Source organism: Vigna angularis, chromosome 9, assembly GCF_016808095.1.
Source record: "Vigna angularis cultivar LongXiaoDou No.4 chromosome 9, ASM1680809v1, whole genome shotgun sequence".
NCBI lineage: Eukaryota > Viridiplantae > Streptophyta > Magnoliopsida > Fabales > Fabaceae > Vigna > Vigna angularis.
The window spans coordinates 21122912-21140481 of record NC_068978.1 but is presented as its reverse complement, the minus strand read 5'-3'; the positions used below and the strand labels follow the sequence as shown (position 1 = coordinate 21140481).

Below are 17570 nucleotides of genomic sequence, written 5' to 3'. Positions count from 1 at the left end.
TTTTCAAGTTCATTTTGCGGGTTTTGACTAGTGAGATTTTAAATTATAGATTTTACGTTAGAATGATCATTTTGGAGGGTGTTGGTAAGTCAATTCTGACTTGTTAGAGTCTCTATGTTACTTAAAATTGAGCGAGAACTTGTAGAATTCAATTTTTGTCTAAAAGGGGAGATTTTATATGTTTTTAAGTGAAATCTTGTGGTAAAAGAGTTGCTAACTAGTTTAATGTGGATTAAACACATTTGTTTAGGTCTATAATAATGTAGAATCCAATCAAGAAGTGTTAGAAGTTGGTAAAAGTGTTTAGGATAGGTCATGGCGTGGTTAAGGATGCAAATTATGTAGTTTTGATCCTGTAGAATTATGCAGTGAGGGTGGGCAAGCAAAATGAGTTCGTTAGGCGAGTTTAAGGGAATTCTGGCAGTGATTTCCAAAGGCTGAGCGAGCCAACTCACTTAGCTTGGAAGGCTTATTGTTTTGCCTCTCGTTGGGCAAGCATGAGCTACTCGATAGGTGAGCCTGTGCTTGTTGGGCAACAAGTTTTAGGGCCTTAGGCGAGAGGGTTGAGTCTTATTGGTTGCTTAAATTGTAATTCTCCAATATGTTGGGAAGTATTTGATATGATGATTACTTTTATGATCTGTGGTATGGTTTAGAACATATATTTGAATGGAATGAGGTGTGTAAAAGTTCTAAGGAGAATTCTTAATGGTTGTATTAAAGTATTGTTTAGTAGTTATATTTCTAGCGATTATGGTTTTCTTTGGTTGTTTAGTTGACTTGTACATAGTTTTGAGCCTATAACTTTATAACGTTTGTTTTTATGATTGTTAGATGACTATAAGAAAAGTTTATCATTCCAACTTGTTAACTGTTCTACCTTATTATTAATATGATGATTCTTTTATGGTATTAATATTATTTCAAATGGAAGCGTTACAAAAAGAAGTGCTCTAAAATTAATGAAAAAAGTAATTTTTTTTTCAAAAATCTAATAAAAAGTTATTAGCTTTATAATTATTAATGAAAACATATTCTTTGCACGTATGTATTTTTTTATGATAACAAAAGACAATAAAATTATTATTATAATTGTAATAGTAATTTTAAATAAATTTTTACATCTTTATTGTAGGCAAAATCTATTTTGCTAAGTAATTTTTTATTATAATAATTATTTTAATTTTAAAAAATAGATAAATTAAAAAAATGGTCAAATTATAAAAAGGATGTTACGAGATGAAATTGGTAAAATAATTATTTCAATTAAAAAATACATAAAATTAGAAATAGAATGTGCACCTAAAGAAATTCTCTTTATTATATAATAGTATAGATGAATTATCTTGTTTTTTCCCGTATATAATTCGAAGGGATTATTCAACACTTATTAGAAATTCTAATCCAGAAAATAACATGAAAACAATATGGTACTATAATATTTTTATTAAATTACGGGGAGTGAGAGAAAATAGGTGTGGGCCTACTGGAAGAAATGGCCCCAATTTAAAACAATCTCACTGGGCTTAGGCCCAAATTGTATTACTTTGATGCAGCACCCACTCACTTGTTGAGACAAAACAGTTAGCTTCTTCTCTCTCACTACACCATTGCCATCGTTCATCAATGGCTTCCCTCAATCTCTCTTCGTTGCAATCTTTCTCCTTCCATCGTGTACTCTCTTCTTTTCCCCAAAATACACCTAACCTTTCCTTCAATTGCCAACCAAAAACCGCCACGAACGCGCGCCCAATTTCTCTGAAACCCTACGTTTTAGAGAAGCCTCGCACGCGTGTGGTGGTGCTAGCCGTGAAAAGCCTTGACGAAACGGAGGCAGTGACAGTTTCGCCTGAGAACGACGGCCCTGTGGGAGAATTGCCGTCGGGCGCTGGCGTCTACGCCGTGTACGACAAAGTAGGCGAAGTTCAGTTCATCGGTCTGTCGCGAAACATTGCGGCGAGCGTTTCGTCGCACTGGAAATCGGTGCCGGAGCTGTGTGGCTCCGTTAAGGTTAGTTTTTTTTTTTTTGAGTTCTGAATTATGAAGTGTGTGAGAAAGAGGGAGTTTGCAAAGAAACTTTCGATTGTTATTCTTGTTGTTTCACGTGGTTTTTGGTTAGTTAAAAATTATGACTAGGAGAATGGTTCGTTTTGTGTGGTGCAACCTTTGGTTGTTTGATTATGACTGATATTAAATCAAGTTATGTCTTTATTAATTAGAGAGAAAATTGGCATTTGCCATTACAAAAGAAACTATACATATCCTTTAGGTACTATTTAGCCCTGTGAAATGCTGTGAGCCTGGACAAAGAGGTTTTGAATTTTATGATATTGAGGGTCATTCCAGATAAACCTTATCATAATTATTTATAGGGAAATAAAATAAGAAAGAAAAACAAAATGAATTTGTCACTTGCTGAGATTAGCTTATAATATATAAGCTAATTTGTAGATTTTTTTTTTCATTTATCTTTTCTAAAAGATGGTTTTTAGCTAATGCGTATTTAATTTAGCATGTGGGAAACTTATTTTATTTTATTTTTGTTGTTTTTCTTAGATTTACTTATGGAGAAGTTTATCTGTCCTAAGACTATGATAGGAAAGTCAAGTTTTGGAGGAGAGGAAGGATGACAACTGTTTTATTTTAAATTAAGAGATTTGTACAATAAATATTTGTTTTTTAAATTAAGGGAGTTATACAATAAAGATTTGCACATTAAGTTGATTTAATTAGAATGTGCAGTGTAAAGTTCTTTTGCATGGTTAGTCAATCATAGATTGACGTATATTATAAGATTGTTGATTTTGTGATAATTACTTTAATAGTCATATTTGTGGTGGTTTCTAATTTTCATTGATTAAAAAATTAAAATTAATATCTTTAACTTTATGTTAATCTATCACTTATTGTTCTATTTTAAAAAGATTATTTAGAGAATATTTATCCGAAATGAAAATTTTATTCTCTCCCCCGTTCTCTTCACAACCTAATCCCGAAACATGGCTAAAACAATGGGGAATCCATACATAGTAGTATTTTACTAAGTCTTCCTTGTAGTGCTGAGGGAGGGAAAAGATAATACTGACTTTTGATTGGTTCATGAAAATTCTGATGGCGATGCTTTCCATGGCAAGAATATAGCAGCGTGTTGTGATTTTGGTTCACTCTGTAATAAAATTCAAGCTACAGACTGACAAGGTGCTAATCAGCACAACTACGTTATTTAACACCATTTCTAGACAAGGGAAGGCAACATACCCTAATGGACGTTGATTTCTGCCTCCCACTTCCTCTACCTGTGTTGTATTGGACAACATTAAAACTTTTCCTCAATACTATCAAGTTTCAAAATAAGCCAACTTTAATATTCATAGTGGCAGCAGTACTATGGAACTAGTAATTCCTTTCTTGGATAGTATTTCCGTGGGGGAAAGGTAGTTATAGACATGTGGACTGTGGTTTGTGGAATACAATGTAAGAGAAAGGAAATTGATTTTTTACAAATGTCCCTTAGCTAGTTACCTTCCTATTCTCAATGATTGAAGTTGGGAATTTCAGAAATTGCATTTAAAAGTAGTTGAAACTTGAAGCATAGTATCAACTACCCGATCAAATGAGGAAAAGGGAATAAATGTATAATGGTATGAATTGATAATTGTTCTTTTGAGCCTTTTGCATTCCTCGTTGTTTGATTCATAGGCCAGTTGAGATGAAATAAATTTTTACTCCGACTGATTGTTTTCATCCTTTCTCTGTTTTTATGTAGCATACCTATTTGCCCACATCCCTTTTAACTTCATTTGCTTACTTTGGTTTATAGTCTCAGTGCTGTGTTAATGCAAGAAATTTTTCTTCATTGAATGAAATATCTTCTACATGAACCTGATCTCTTACAATGTGCGGCCCAAGATTAAATCCACATAAAACAGTGCTTGAGAGTTCAGATCTTCGTTTTACAATTAGAAGACTGCAGTATAAATTGTTCTTTTTTTTTTTTCTATTTCTAGTGATCTGGATGAGGTTAGTATTGACCTAACCTTGTAATAGAACTTAGATGATGTTCACCAATGATGTTTATATACTTTATAGGAATTTTCCTGTGTAGTTTATTTGGAGTTGCATGAACCAGGAACATCAGTCCTTCCAACCTTGACTTATGTCTTCTCATAATATTGCCACTTCTGTTCAACCAATTGAGTTAGGTGCTTTGAGAAAGGTGATTTACTCATCTCTATGAACTACTTCGGTTAAAGAAATGGAAAACAATACAAATGATCAGAGTAATCATGTTAATAATAGCTCGTAAATCACAATCTGTGTAATTCACTTTTTGCTTTTTTAAAATTATATAAGACTGTAGACTAAAAAGCACAGATGATAAACGGTTTTGGAAGTGATACGATCTCCTGAAAACTATTTTTCTCTTTTAACGCATTATAGTAATTTGCTTTTCTTGAAATGTTTTTAATGAGTAAGATCACTATTCTCCAGATTTCACTTATAATACTTTTCTGATGGTGGGCTTTTCTTGGTGAAAATTTTTGTTGCAGGCTGGGATAGTGGAGGAACCAGACAGAGAAGCTCTAACCCACGCATGGAAGTATTGGATGGAAGAGTACATAAAAGTCAGTGGAAAAGTTCCACCTGGCAATGAATCAGGAAATGCCACTTGGGTCAGGCAGCCACCTAAAAGGAAGCCTGATCTTCGATTAACACCTGGTCGCCACATGCAATTAACTGTCCCTCTTGAGAACCTTATTGACACCTTGGTTAAAGAAAACAAGGTAGTTGCATTCATTAAGGGCCCTAGAAGTGCACCTTTATGTGGATTCTCACAGAGGGTGATAGCCATTCTCGAAAGTGAAGCAGTAGATTATGAGAGTGTAAATGTGCTGGATGAAGAGTATAACTACGGATTGAGGGAAACACTTAAAAAGTATAGCAACTGGCCCACATTCCCTCAGATTTTTGTAGATGGTGAACTTGTTGGGGGTTGTGATATATTGACCTCCATGTATGAGAAAGGAGAACTGGCTAGCTTGTTCAAAAAGTAATTGCAAGTTACCTGCATTTGGGCATTCTTTTTGAACTGGGAGGATAGGAGTGGGGAGTGAGAGAGTATGGGAAGGGTTTGCGCAGGTCATTTCATGCTTTGTTGTATTAATTAATATTTTATATACATTGAGAGGAGAAAAAAATGAAAATTATCTATGTATATTGCTTTTTATGCAAAATGCTTGTCTTTTTTCTGTACGGTCCGTGCACAAATCTGATTTGCATTTCATCCAGGACTTTGCAAGATAAATTCGAACTTCATGCTCATATATCAGTGATTCCTTTCAAATCGGTGAGTACCACACAGGTGTAAAATGTTACTGATTTTTTTAATCAGAAAATGTTACTAATAGAATGGAGATTTTTAACTACTATATATTGCTCAATCATTGATGCCTTAAACTTGTTTTTGTTTACTACTTGTACAGGAAAAGAAAGAAGATGTCAAAATCGGTGACCTTCTTAACTACTTGATCTATAACTTGGTTTGTTTTTCTACTTATAATCAATTTATGTATTTTGACTTTTGGAAAAGTATAGTGAATATATTTTTTGAAAATAAAGAGTATAAAGTTATTTTTGTTTATGAAAAAGGTTTATATAACTTTATTATTTCAATATTTTAAAGTATTCAGGAAGATATGATTTAGATAGGTCTCATAATGAGTCAAAATGTCTTTTTTGCACTACTAATTGTTATATTATTACATGAACTTATCACGTTTGTTTAAGGTGATATTATGATTTTCTAAATTGAACTTTAGAATCATTACTTTTTCGTGATTTTGCAACATTTCATTTAACTCCAAAGCATTCAATATCAATAATATAATTCTATTTTGGTTTAGAGACAAGTAATTTTACATTAGATCAATGCGTTCAATACTTTTCATGACAGCGTTGAAGAAGTCTCGTACACAGTAATCGTATTAACTTCAGTATATAAAATTGGATATTAATTAACCTAATACTTTGGATGAAGATGATCGGCACATACGGATTAAACAGTTAGAGTTTTAAACAAGAGGTGCTGAAGCCTGTGTGTGAAAGAGATATAGGATGTGACTTGATTTCGTTCATAGCAGCTTCATTTGACATAGGAAGAAATTTTGTCCCACCCCTCATTAATTTCAATCTTCTTTTTGAAACTGTCTTTGTGATTGGAAACTAGTGATGGAACAACACGCCCAAAATCCTTTAATGCTACACTCATTGTCAAGCCAATGAAAAAACAGCTTTAGCCAGAATCTCACGGCAAAGACTTCTTAAAAGTTTGAAATGGAAGCAGCAAGTCTCCTAAATTTTCCTTTGTTGAAATTTCAAAGAGTTTTGCATGATATATTATATTTATTGGTAAGAAATGGAAGGAAATGAGTTCATAGTTGCTTAGAAATGAGGTTGGGTGTGGTGGTGAGTTTGTTGTTGTACTTTGTGGCACTTTTAGAGTGTGATGGGTGTTTGGAGAAGGAGAGAATCGGTCTACTTGAAATCAAGAGCTATATCTTATCACTAGGTCGGGATGAGCAGAATGAGTTGGAATTGGGTTCATGGGTTGAAAATAGAAGTAGTGATTGTTGTGCTTGGAACAGAGTCAAATGTTCCAATATCTCAAGTGAACAACACGTAACACACTTGTTTCTGGACAGTCTCAATTCAAGAGGTGCTCATTTGATAAACGGTTCGTTGTTTAGTCCTTTTCAAGAGTTGCTCAGCCTCGACTTATCCAGGAACGACTATCAAGGTTGGACTAGCAAAGGTTAGTTTCTCCTTCATATTTTACTATTGCATCAAATTCCTCTTTCTACTTCAAATTTTTTATTCAAGCTCAAAGTAGAATTTTGTAATGTATATGCTTCTTTGAAGGGTTTCCAAGATTGATGAAGTTGGAGAACTTAAAGCTTTCAGATAACTCAATGAATGGTATTCTATCTGATATGGGTATGTACCTCTTTCTTTCATTTTCTTTTTAACTTTTTATTTATGATCACGATCTTTAGTTTATATCATAAATACTTTCTTGGTTTTTCTCATATGATGTTATTTTTAAACAAAAATTATGGAAATGGACAAATTTTAAAAAAATTACTTTTAATTCATGTTTATATGCATGTTTTCATTCGTAAAGAAGTCGTGTATGTATGGCAGAACTTATACTTATTAAACTTATACTTATTAAAGAAGTTGTGTTAGTTTTATACCACTTTTTTCGTTTTGTATTTTTTTTAACTTGAACTGAACTCACGTAAGAGTGGTACGATTTTGCTGTAATTTGATTTGAACTTTTGACACAATTTTATATAATTTTATTTGAATTAAAATTCTGAAAAATTATTCTGGCTTAGTATAATTTGATTTAAACTAAATTTATGCAAAAATAATATTACTTTAATTATTTTTATATTATATTTAAATAGTTTCGTTCTTGTACAACTTTAGTTTAAATTTGAAAAAAATAAAAATAAAAGTTGTTTAAGACCAACCACTTCACTTTAAGAAGTTTGAAATTGTATCGTACATATTTGACTTCTTCACATTATAGTCATATCATGCAAACACAGCTTATGCATAGATTTTTTAAAATTTATCAATTTCTATAATGTTTGTTTAAAATTACACTTACATGAGTGAAAAAACTTTCTTCCTAACATATTTTATTGTACATATAAATTCACCGTTACTATTTTAACATAAACCTTTGATTAAGATTAAGATTAGAAGATACAAGTCATTGCTATTTATGTCAAACATTATTGATAATTTTGAAAGTATTAACGTAGTGAGTAATTTTAGAATTACTAACCTTTTATCATAACATTTATCTAAAAAAAAAGTTCATAATGTTTATATCGATAAAATAAGAAATTAATCATTTTGACTTGTTAATTTGTTTATTTTTATTTTGGTTTAATTATGTTTTTTTCATTAAAATATAGGATAAATATTTTTTAATTTCTTAAAATTTGAAAAAATTATATTGCACTCTCAAATTTAATCAAATATGATTTTATTTCCTAAAGACTAAATTTGAAATTAGTATGAGTCGTTAGGATAGTAAATTAGTATATCGTTTCTTAGTATTGACAAATTACTTAAAATTACGAAAGGTAATTTTTCTTAAAAGAGTATTTGTTTTCCTCAAAGATTAATTTCTTTTTATTTACCATTACTTAAAATATATTTAAAAATTAAAATAATATAACAATTAAACTAGTAATCTGCATCAATTCTTTCATAAATATTATTCTGTCTCTTTAACAATATTTTTTCTACTGCAGATATTCAAAATTTGCGAAGGTTGAAAGTGTTAGACTTGGGCACAAATAATTTATACGGCTCAATCGAAGGTAATAATCATACAAGTATATAAAAGTAACTTTCTTTATTATCAAATTCGAGGGTTTACATAAATTTGTGAGAGTTGAGTAAACTCGACTCGTAAATTTGTAGGAATTTATTTCAGATAAAAAAAATTATATAAATAATATCTTAATTTAAATAAGTTTACAAAATTATATAACTTTAAACAAATAAAATTTATAGTTATATTATTCATAAAAATAAATATTGTGAAATATAAATACTTGAATTATTGTCATTAATTTTGATGCATCTCATTAATTAATACATAACTTTCAAGTTCACATAATCGCTCTAAACTCGTGATTACACGATTCTACCGATTTCACAGTCGATTCTATTGAGTTTACGTAAAAAATGAATTTACTTCCGAGTTAACTCGAAAACCATATCAGGGATTGTAAACTGAGTTTACGAGTTAACTCGAGAGTTTGATAACCGTGTATATATATATATATATATATATATATATATATATATATATATATAAATGCTTCATACATTTTTATTTAGGATTAAAAAGGTAAAATTGTGATATCTTAGTTAGTTTTCTTTGTATGAAATCCCAGGTATAAATGTTTATAAAAGGATACCTTAAAATAATAGTTAATATTATCTCTTAACCTTAATGTCTCCTAGCATTTAATGGTGTAACATTAATTTTAATTATTTTGCTCTAGTTAAGGTCCATTTCTCATTATAAAACCTTAATAAAACCATGACTTTATTACATTTTCAGGATTATGTGAAATTCAAGATCTTATAGAGTTAGGTCTCAACTCAAATAGGTTTAGCGGTGAAATTCCAGAGTGTCTAAGCATCTTCAGAAACCTCCAAGTTCTTGATCTTTCTCAAAATCAATTCAGTGGCACTTTTCCATCCTTCATTGGAAATATGACATCCCTTTCATATTTGTCTCTCTTTGACAACAACTTACAAGGCTCATTTTCATTGAGTATTTTGGCTAACCATTCAAAACTTCAGGTTCTTTATATTTCTCCAACAAGCCCTAAAACACAAGTTGAAACTGAAAATGAACAATGGTTTCCAACATTTCAGTTAAAGTATCTCATCCTTCGAAGTTGCAACTTAAATTTGGATAAAGGAAGTGTTATTCCAAGTTTTCTCCAATATCAGAAAGAGCTCCAATATATCGACATCTCGCACAACAAACTGGTTGGAGCATTTCCAAATTGGTTGATTCAAAATAACTCAAGACTCAAATATTTCTTGGTTTCTAATAACTTATTTGATGGAAAACTCGAATTGTTCTCCATCAGACAAAATATAACTTGGCTAGATATCTCAAACAACAATGTTTCTGGTTCACTCCCAAAAGATATTGGTACATTCCTTCCTGTGGTTAGGAGGTTAAATCTGTCAACAAACAACTTTGAAGGAAGTATACCTACTTCAATTGGTGAAATGCAAGAACTTTCCTACTTGGATTTGTCTCACAATCACTTTTCAGGTGAATTGCCTGATGAATTAGCAATCGGGTGCATTAGCCTCCAAGAATTATGGCTTTCCAACAATCTTTTCCATGGGAATATTCCTAAATTTTCCAATTTTACATTTTTGTCAATCTTGTTTGTCAATAACAACAACCTCAATTGCACTCTGAAAGAAGTATTGCAAAATTTGAATGGTAATGGATTAATAGCAATAGACATATCCAGCAATTCAATCTCAGGCTCAATTCCTAGTTCAATTGCAAAGTTATCACGTGTGTGGATTCTTCTTATGGGAAATAATCAATTGGAAGGTGAAATCCCCATTGAATTCTCCAACCTAGTGATGCTTTTTGTGTTGGATCTTTCACAAAATAGATTATTTGGGTCAATCTCACATGTTAATCCATCAATCTTGAGGGTCTTGTATCTGCAAAAGAATGCTTTCTCAGGCTCCATACCTCTCAGATTCTTTGAGAACCCAACAAGCCTAACAACTCTAGACTTGAGGGATAATAATTTTTCTGGGAATATTCCCTACATGATTGATAAACTATCAGAATTACGAGTGCTTTTACTTGGAGGGAATAATTTTTCTGGTTACATCCCTGTTCAATTATGCCAATTACAAGATATCACCTTAATAGATCTTTCACGCAATAAGCTCAAGGGTTCAATACCATCTTGCTTCAACAATCTTTCATTTGGACTAGAAGAGAATCATGATTCTTCGGACCACACAGTCGCATTGTCAACCGTGTACCCCAAAACACCCATAGGATCTGTTATTAATGCCAGTGTGTCATTGTTTATGCCTTCATTTGATTATCAAAATGAAAACATAAACACTATTGTTGAATTTGCAACAAAGAATAATATTTACACTTACAGAGGCTTCATCCTTAAGAAAATGACTGGGTTGGATTTATCAAGCAATATGTTAAGAGGTAGCATCCCTTTCCAAATTGGAGACTTGCAAAAAGTTCGAGTCCTGAACCTATCGCATAATTACTTGTCTGGTTCTATTCCAAATACTTTTTCTAATCTTGCCCAGATTGAGAGCCTTGACTTGTCCTACAACAACTTGAGTGGTGAGATACCCTTTCAAATGGTGAAGTTGAACGACTTAGCAATCTTCAATGTGTCATTCAATAATCTTACTGGAGTTGCCCCTAGTACTGGCCAATTTGGAACCTTTGTTGAAGACAGCTACCTAGGTAATCCTTTTCTTTGTGCTGAACTCTTAACGCATACGTGTGAAGCTTCTTCACCTCCATCACTATTTAATCACCCAGAAGGAAAGGAAACAGTGATTGACATGGTAGCATTCTATTGGACTTTCGCAGCATCTTACGTAGTAATATTGATGGGCTTCACAATAGTGCTTTGCATAAATGCTTCCTGGCGCATGACTTGGTTTTATTTCATTGCTAAGATTATACATGTATGTTTTCCATCTCTTCCATTGTATTGAACAAGGTCCATTTCGAAATTTCTAGTTCGATTTGCTATTTGTAGGCTTGAAAGTGTTGCACGAATAGGAAAAGAAACTGCCTGTCATTGTTAAATTTATCTATTTATAATATATAGTGATGTATGGTATGAGTGTAATTATGATGACAAATAAATTTCTATATTTGGTTGTTATACCGAGGTTGATCGAGTATGAATATAAATATGTACAATATTTGACTTTTTAAAACAAGTACAAGAAATATGTAATACGTATGTCATAATTTCTTCCTTTATACTTTCATTTTAAATTATTAAAACACTTTTAATTTATTTTATATTTTATTTTAAATTTTATATAATTATAATTTTTTATTATTATTTGATATTAAATAAAAGAATATATATAGTCTTTTGACATTATATTCTTAGTAATAGCATATTTCTTTTACTTTAATTTTTTAAAGCAGTTATTTAATAAATATTTAGCCGGATACAGATATAAAAATTGAATCTACCGACGATTGAGTCAAAAATTTCGTAACTATATAAACCTATACACATGTATAATCAAAACTAGAATCGATTATTATCTCTAGTACACAAACCTTACAATACACAATCCACATGTTTGGATAAGCTCTTCTAAATTTATAATAAGTTCTAATATATAAATTATTATAATTCAATATTTTTTTTCTCTAGCTAAAATTATAAATACGAAAAATAAAATTAGGAGCAAAATTCTACGAAAATTTGCACGTGTTGATGATATTATATTTAAGATGTGAAATATAATATTGATACATTTTCAAATCTCCAAACTATTCCATGTTTTTATTGACGTGAGATCTTAGAAATTATAACAATTAGAAAAATATATAAATATTGTTAAATATTTTAAGTAATAGATAAAATTCTCGGTTAAATTTAGTGAATAATATTTCAGTTAAAAAATATTAACCAGATTTTATAAGAGATAATGACATATTTTAAAGATATATGTAATTAAAATAATAGGGTTAAATATGTTTTTCGTCCCTTAAGTATCACACGATTTTGGTTTTAGTCCCTACTCGAAACTTTGATGGTTTTTAATCATCATAGTTTTGAAACTCTTACTATTAGTCCTTAAAATTGGACGGCGTTAACTTTTAGCAGACGTGGCAAACGGCGATGTTACGTTTTATGTTGTTTAAGTTTTAAAATGAGATTAAGTATGTTAAGTGTGCATTTGGTTCATCATCTATTATTTGGGTTCTTCTTCATCAACACAGTTCGGGGCAAAGAAAACTGAGGAGGTAGATCTGAAGGTTGGAGTTCGTCTTCGAGAAGGTAAGTTAATACGTTTTGTTAGCCCTCATGTACATCACCTCCCCATCACCTCCATCGCTATTATTACTCACTGGCAAAACACTTGGCTCTTTAGGCCCTTTCATGACACTGGCTCATGACAAGGCCTCGCTTCGCAGCTGGTCAATTTTTCTTTTCTTACACTCATTAACTAAAACTGGAACATAAACTTTTCTATAAACGTACTTCTATAATCAGAATGCATTTATAGAACATTTAAACTAAAGCAAAATGTTTTGTGGTCGTGATTCCAGGTACCAACTGAAAGATGCAATTCTGGAAGGAGGTATTCCATTCAACAGGGCCCATGGCAAACACTTGTTTGAATACTCTGATATGAACCCAAGCTTCAATAATCTTTTTACTGCAACAATGACCAACCGTGCAACTATCATAATGAATAAGATTGTGGAATCCTACCATCGCCACCATGTCCACTTCGCCTTCCAGAAGGACCCAAGTTCCCAACCCGCTTTCCTCAACAAGCTTGCAACACCCATAATCGGTTTGGTTCGGGAAATGGCTTCTGGGCTGGTCCGAATCGCGCTGGAATGCGACAAGGACAAAGAGTCAGAGAAGAAGAGTTTGAGGTTGCTTCAGGAGTCTGTGTGGAGGACCTACTGCAACGGCAAAAAGTGTGGCTTTGCCACCATAAGAGAATGTGGAGCGAAAGACTGGGAAATCCTGAAGGCCGTGGAGCCAATTTCAATGGGTGCAGGTGTTTTGCCAGTGAGTAATAATAGCGATGGAGGTGATGGGGAGGTGATGTACATGAGGAATAACAAAACGTATCAACTTACCTTCTCGAAGACGAACTCCAACCTTCAGATCTACCTCCTCAGTTTTCGTTTCCCCGAACTGCGTTGACGAAGAAGAACCCAAATAATAGATGACGAACCAAATGCACACTTAACATACTTAATCTCATTTTAAAACTTAAACAACATAAAACGTAACATCGTCGTTTGCCACGTTTGCTAAAAGTTAACGCTGTCCAATTTTAAGGACTAATAGTAAGAGTTTCAAAACTATGAGGACTAAAAACCATCAAAGTTTCGAGTAGGGATTAAAACCAAAATCGTGTGATACTTAAGGGACGAAAAACATATTTAACCCAAAATAATATTCTAATGATATGTATATATAATAGAATATCATTAAGTTTTGGATACATTATTTGGATGACATTTTTAATAAATTCTTAATCATTTTGTGTCTTAAATTTTATAGGAGGCAAAATTAGTTTTTTATGTTAAACGTTAGAGCAAACTGAGTGAGAGAGTATTTAAATCCAGAATTATTTTTATTCTTTTGAATATAAAATAATTCAAAAATTCAAAAAAAACCACGAACTGACACGTGTCACCTCCTTTAACGATGTTAGTACGGAACTAACGACGAAGTCTAAATTGATTCAATTTTTCATAATAAAAGACCTAATCGAGAGCATTTATAATACGAAGACCTATTTGAAAATTTTTTACAAAAATAGGGATGTTGTCCGAGATGATTAAACCTTAACGTAACTAATCATATTGTTTGCATATATCAATAAATAAAGTAAATGAAATTTCGAAACCACTTTATAAAAGTGAGTCCCACTAACTAGAAAGAGAAATCCTATGAAATAATAATCGTGGAAAATCTATTACTAATAACTACATATGTGTTCATGAATTGCTTGAACCGATGAATAAAATTAATTTTCTATTTGCTTCCATTTTCCTCTTACAATATTCAAACCTTGAAGAACATTTGCTTACTTTTATAGTATCTTACGTAATTCAGTTTATTTATTTTGAAAACCAATTCCACTTTTGCACTCTCCTTAATTATTTTTCCTTCTACTCTTTCACTAATTCATTTAACACTCCATCTCAATCTCAATTTGATTCTAATTTAGGTCACTCTTTTATTTAGTATTTATTATTCATCTATCTTAAACATATAAATATTTTCTTCTCTGCCATCAGTATATATATATATATAAATGGTGTAAGGGTATCAAATATACTTTTAGTAAACATAATTTTAAAGTTTCTAAAATTAAAAGAGTACAGTAATCAATACTCAAAATCAGAAAAGTAATGTAAAAATTATAACTTCTGTTTTACTCTGCACTCTTATTTAGCAGAAATCATATGAAGCAAGAGATTAGACAGATTTTACAAGCATTCCAATAAATTATAATTCTCACACTTTTCCCACAGACAATAAACAAATCACAGAAAAACTGAAGAAATGCACAGCTTCCAGTTACAGGAACAAAAGAAGAGAAGCACAAAATGAGTCACTCTTCAAGTCATTTATTTACCTCCAGTATACTTCAGCTAAGTTTATTTTTTCCCAATGCCAATGATTCAACTTCACTCATACTCAAAAGACCATGAACAATTTCCATCAATTAAAATTGTTTCTTCCATCATTTAAGCTTCAATTCCCTCAACCCCATCATCAGAATCACTTCAGCAACAATAATGAAGCCCCCCAGTGTAAAATTTCCTGTCATCAAACTCTGTGTTCTACTTTTCCTTGTCATCTTGTATGCCGAGAGTTTCAACTTATTTTTTTCCAGTTCAATTTCCAATCTCAAACCTTATTCTACAAACAGTACCAAGCCTAAATCCAGTAAGTCCTCATATATTCCTAACATTATGTGCTGTTTCTTTTCTCAAAACTTTGGTCAATTGTAAAATGAAAATGAAAATTTTATTTTACCAGCTTAGTGTGCTGACTCTAATGCATATTAATGATGTCTGATGTTGTGGTTTGTCCAAAAGATGATAAAAAGACAGAAGAGATGGGTCCTATTCCTAATGCTGCATGGTTTAACGATGGATTTGTTTATGAGCCTGAGGAGTGCGATTTTAGGAATGGAAAATGGGTGTTTAACAGTTCAATAAAGCCTTTGTATTCAGACAAGAGTTGCCCTTATATAAGTAGGCCTTATTCTTGTGTGAAGAATGGGAGGGTAGATTCTGACTATCAATATTGGGAATGGCAGCCAGAAGATTGCACCTTGCCCAAGTAGGTCTCAAAACTTATATAAAGTAGTTTCTTCTATAACCCAAATTAAAAATTACAAAACTTTATAGGTTTAATCCAGAGTTAGCTCTGAAGAAGCTTAAAGGAAAGAGGCTGCTATTCGTAGGGGATTCACTGCAAAAAAGCCAATGGGAATCCTTTGTGTGTATGGTTGAATGGATCATACCCGAAAAGCAGAAGTCAATGAAACGAGGGACTCATTCAGTCTTCAAAGCCAAGGTATTGATATCATAGATTGATTAGGTTAAAAATATGCAACTCTGGTTCTGATAATGTAAATGCAAAATAACAGTGATTCTTAAATCTTTGATATCAGTATTAGTAGAGTGATTCAAGATTTAAGTATAGTCTTAATTTTGTATACTATGTTGAAAATTAAAAAAGTATTTATCCTTGTTTATCATTTAGGAATACAATGCAACCATAGAATTCTATTGGGCACCAATGCTTGTGGAATCCAACACTGAGTTCTTTACCATAAGGGACCCCAAGAAGCAGATAGTGAAAGTAGATTCGATCATGGATCGTGGCAGAAATTGGACAGGGGTGGATATCCTTGTTTTCAATACCTATATATGGTGGATGAGTGATATTAGGGTTAAAGCACTGTAAGTCCTCCTTATTTTGAACCTAGCTAAAGTCTTACATCCACCTAAAATAAATTATGCAAAATATTATCATTTTCTACAAACGAGAAAGTTGAGAAAGTTGAGAAAGAAGATCCATAAATTCATATTTTTTTTAAATTTTGGTTGAAAGAGTCATAAATCTTTTATATGAATTTGATTTAAGTATTATTGATGTTGAATCTTCCTGAATTTTCCATGAAAAAGACCCCTCATTTTGTGTCACATTCATCCCATTTTTGTTCATGATAATGACACTGATTTAATCAAATGTTGTCTGATGTGTGTCTTGATTGCAGATGGGGTTCATTTGGCAATGGAGAAGAAGGGTATGAAGAATTGGAGAATCAAATTGCTTACAACTTAGGTCTAAGGACATGGGCCAACTGGGTTGACTCAACTGTTGATCCAAACAAAACCAGAGTTTTCTTCACAACCATGTCCCCAACACACACAAGGTCTTACCTTTAAAGCTTTATCTTAATTTCTTCAAGTTTTAGGCTCCAAATCTGAAGCTTGAAGCAATAACTCAGTTTTATGAAATGAATGTGTGATGTTTTCAGAAGTGCAGACTGGGGCAAGAAAGATGGTGTGAAATGTTTCAATGAGACAAAGCCAATAGGGAAAAGGAAGCATTGGGGAAGTGGATCTAGCAAGGAGATGATGAGGGTGATGGAAAAAGTGGTGAAGAGAATGAAAGTGGCAGTGACATTCATCAACATAACACAGATCTCAGACTACAGAATTGATGCTCATTCCTCTGTTTATACTGAAACTGGAGGAAAATTATTGACTGAGGAGGAAAAGGCAAATCCAACAAATGCAGATTGCATTCATTGGTGTTTGCCAGGTCTTCCAGATACTTGGAATCAAATATTTTTGGCAATGTTGTAACAAATAACTTCAACTCTATTATGCACATGCATGCATGCATTTTCTTTTCTTCTCATATGAAAACGTCTTCTACTAGTATGGGAAATTGGTGTGTGAGCTTACCTTCATCAATCTTAAGTTTCCTAAATAATAAATGGAAAAATACAATCAAATTATTATTATTATATATAAATAAAAAGTGAGATGAAAACTTTGTTTTATAAACTAGTGCTATAAAATTAATTGTTTTAAATTTTTAATAAATGATTAAATATATTTTTGATTCTTTAATTTGTTAGAATTAATTTATTTTTGAAACTTTATACCAATTTAATCCCTCATTATTAAATGTGTAGAT

The 17570-nt window shown here is 31.8% G+C and overlaps 4 protein-coding genes across 6 annotated transcripts; all 4 read left to right on the top strand.

Moving 5' to 3' along the window:
• Window positions 1–1569: 1569 nt before the first annotated feature.
• LOC108346242 (bifunctional monothiol glutaredoxin-S16, chloroplastic) lies at window positions 1570–5253 on the top strand. The gene is made up of 2 exons (XM_017585262.1): window positions 1570–2010; window positions 4551–5253. The coding sequence occupies exons 1-2, from the start codon at window positions 1627–1629 to the stop codon at window positions 5052–5054; spliced, it is 888 nt and encodes a 295-aa protein (XP_017440751.1). The 5' UTR covers window positions 1570–1626; the 3' UTR covers window positions 5055–5253.
• A 33-nt stretch (window positions 5254–5286) lies between these two features.
• Window positions 5287–11512, top strand: LOC108347151 (receptor-like protein 15). 3 transcript variants are annotated; one of them, XM_052868569.1, is made up of 6 exons: window positions 5287–5347; window positions 5484–5508; window positions 6702–6811; window positions 6919–6993; window positions 8331–8399; window positions 9152–11512. In XM_052868569.1, the coding sequence occupies exons 4-6, from the start codon at window positions 6933–6935 to the stop codon at window positions 11335–11337; spliced, it is 2316 nt and encodes a 771-aa protein (XP_052724529.1). In that variant the 5' UTR covers window positions 5287–5347; window positions 5484–5508; window positions 6702–6811; window positions 6919–6932; the 3' UTR covers window positions 11338–11512. The 3 variants fall into 3 exon arrangements, with proteins under 3 accessions (XP_052724529.1, XP_052724530.1, XP_017441788.1); XM_052868570.1 differs by having other exon boundaries at window positions 5307–5347; window positions 5484–5540; XM_017586299.2 differs by lacking the exons at window positions 5287–5347; window positions 5484–5508 and having other exon boundaries at window positions 5814–6811.
• Window positions 11513–12899: 1387 nt separating this feature from the next.
• Window positions 12900–13535, top strand: LOC108346646 (protein MIZU-KUSSEI 1-like). The gene has a single exon (XM_017585705.2). The coding sequence runs from the start codon at window positions 12900–12902 to the stop codon at window positions 13533–13535; it is 636 nt and encodes a 211-aa protein (XP_017441194.2).
• Window positions 13536–15140: 1605 nt separating this feature from the next.
• On the top strand, window positions 15141–17322 carry LOC108346645 (protein trichome birefringence-like 3). Its single transcript, XM_017585704.2, has 6 exons — window positions 15141–15296; window positions 15449–15695; window positions 15764–15932; window positions 16122–16321; window positions 16639–16797; window positions 16903–17322. Exons 1-6 carry the CDS (start codon window positions 15146–15148, stop codon window positions 17231–17233), a joined length of 1257 nt encoding a protein of 418 aa, XP_017441193.1. The 5' UTR covers window positions 15141–15145; the 3' UTR covers window positions 17234–17322.
• The last annotated feature ends 248 nt before the right edge of the window (window positions 17323–17570 follow it).

Excerpts from the sequence above, each read along its gene's own strand:
- LOC108346645 (XM_017585704.2), top strand. The coding sequence starts at position 15,146 with ATGAAGCCCCCCAGTGTAAAATTTCCTGTCATCAAACTCTGTGTTCTA. Across the intron at positions 15,696-15,763 it reads GAAGATTGCACCTTGCCCAA|GTTTAATCCAGAGTTAGCTC; the intron begins GTAGGTCTCAAA and ends AAAACTTTATAG. Across the intron at positions 16,798-16,902 it reads ATGTCCCCAACACACACAAG|AAGTGCAGACTGGGGCAAGA; the intron begins GTCTTACCTTTA and ends TGATGTTTTCAG.
- LOC108347151 (XM_017586299.2), top strand. The coding sequence starts at position 6,448 with ATGAGGTTGGGTGTGGTGGTGAGTTTGTTGTTGTACTTTGTGGCACTT. Across the intron at positions 6,812-6,918 it reads TCAAGGTTGGACTAGCAAAG|GGTTTCCAAGATTGATGAAG; the intron begins GTTAGTTTCTCC and ends GCTTCTTTGAAG. Across the intron at positions 8,400-9,151 it reads TTTATACGGCTCAATCGAAG|GATTATGTGAAATTCAAGAT; the intron begins GTAATAATCATA and ends TTACATTTTCAG.
- LOC108346242 (XM_017585262.1), top strand. The coding sequence starts at position 1,627 with ATGGCTTCCCTCAATCTCTCTTCGTTGCAATCTTTCTCCTTCCATCGT. Across the intron at positions 2,011-4,550 it reads AGCTGTGTGGCTCCGTTAAG|GCTGGGATAGTGGAGGAACC; the intron begins GTTAGTTTTTTT and ends TTTTTGTTGCAG.
- LOC108346646 (XM_017585705.2), top strand. The coding sequence starts at position 12,900 with ATGTTTTGTGGTCGTGATTCCAGGTACCAACTGAAAGATGCAATTCTG.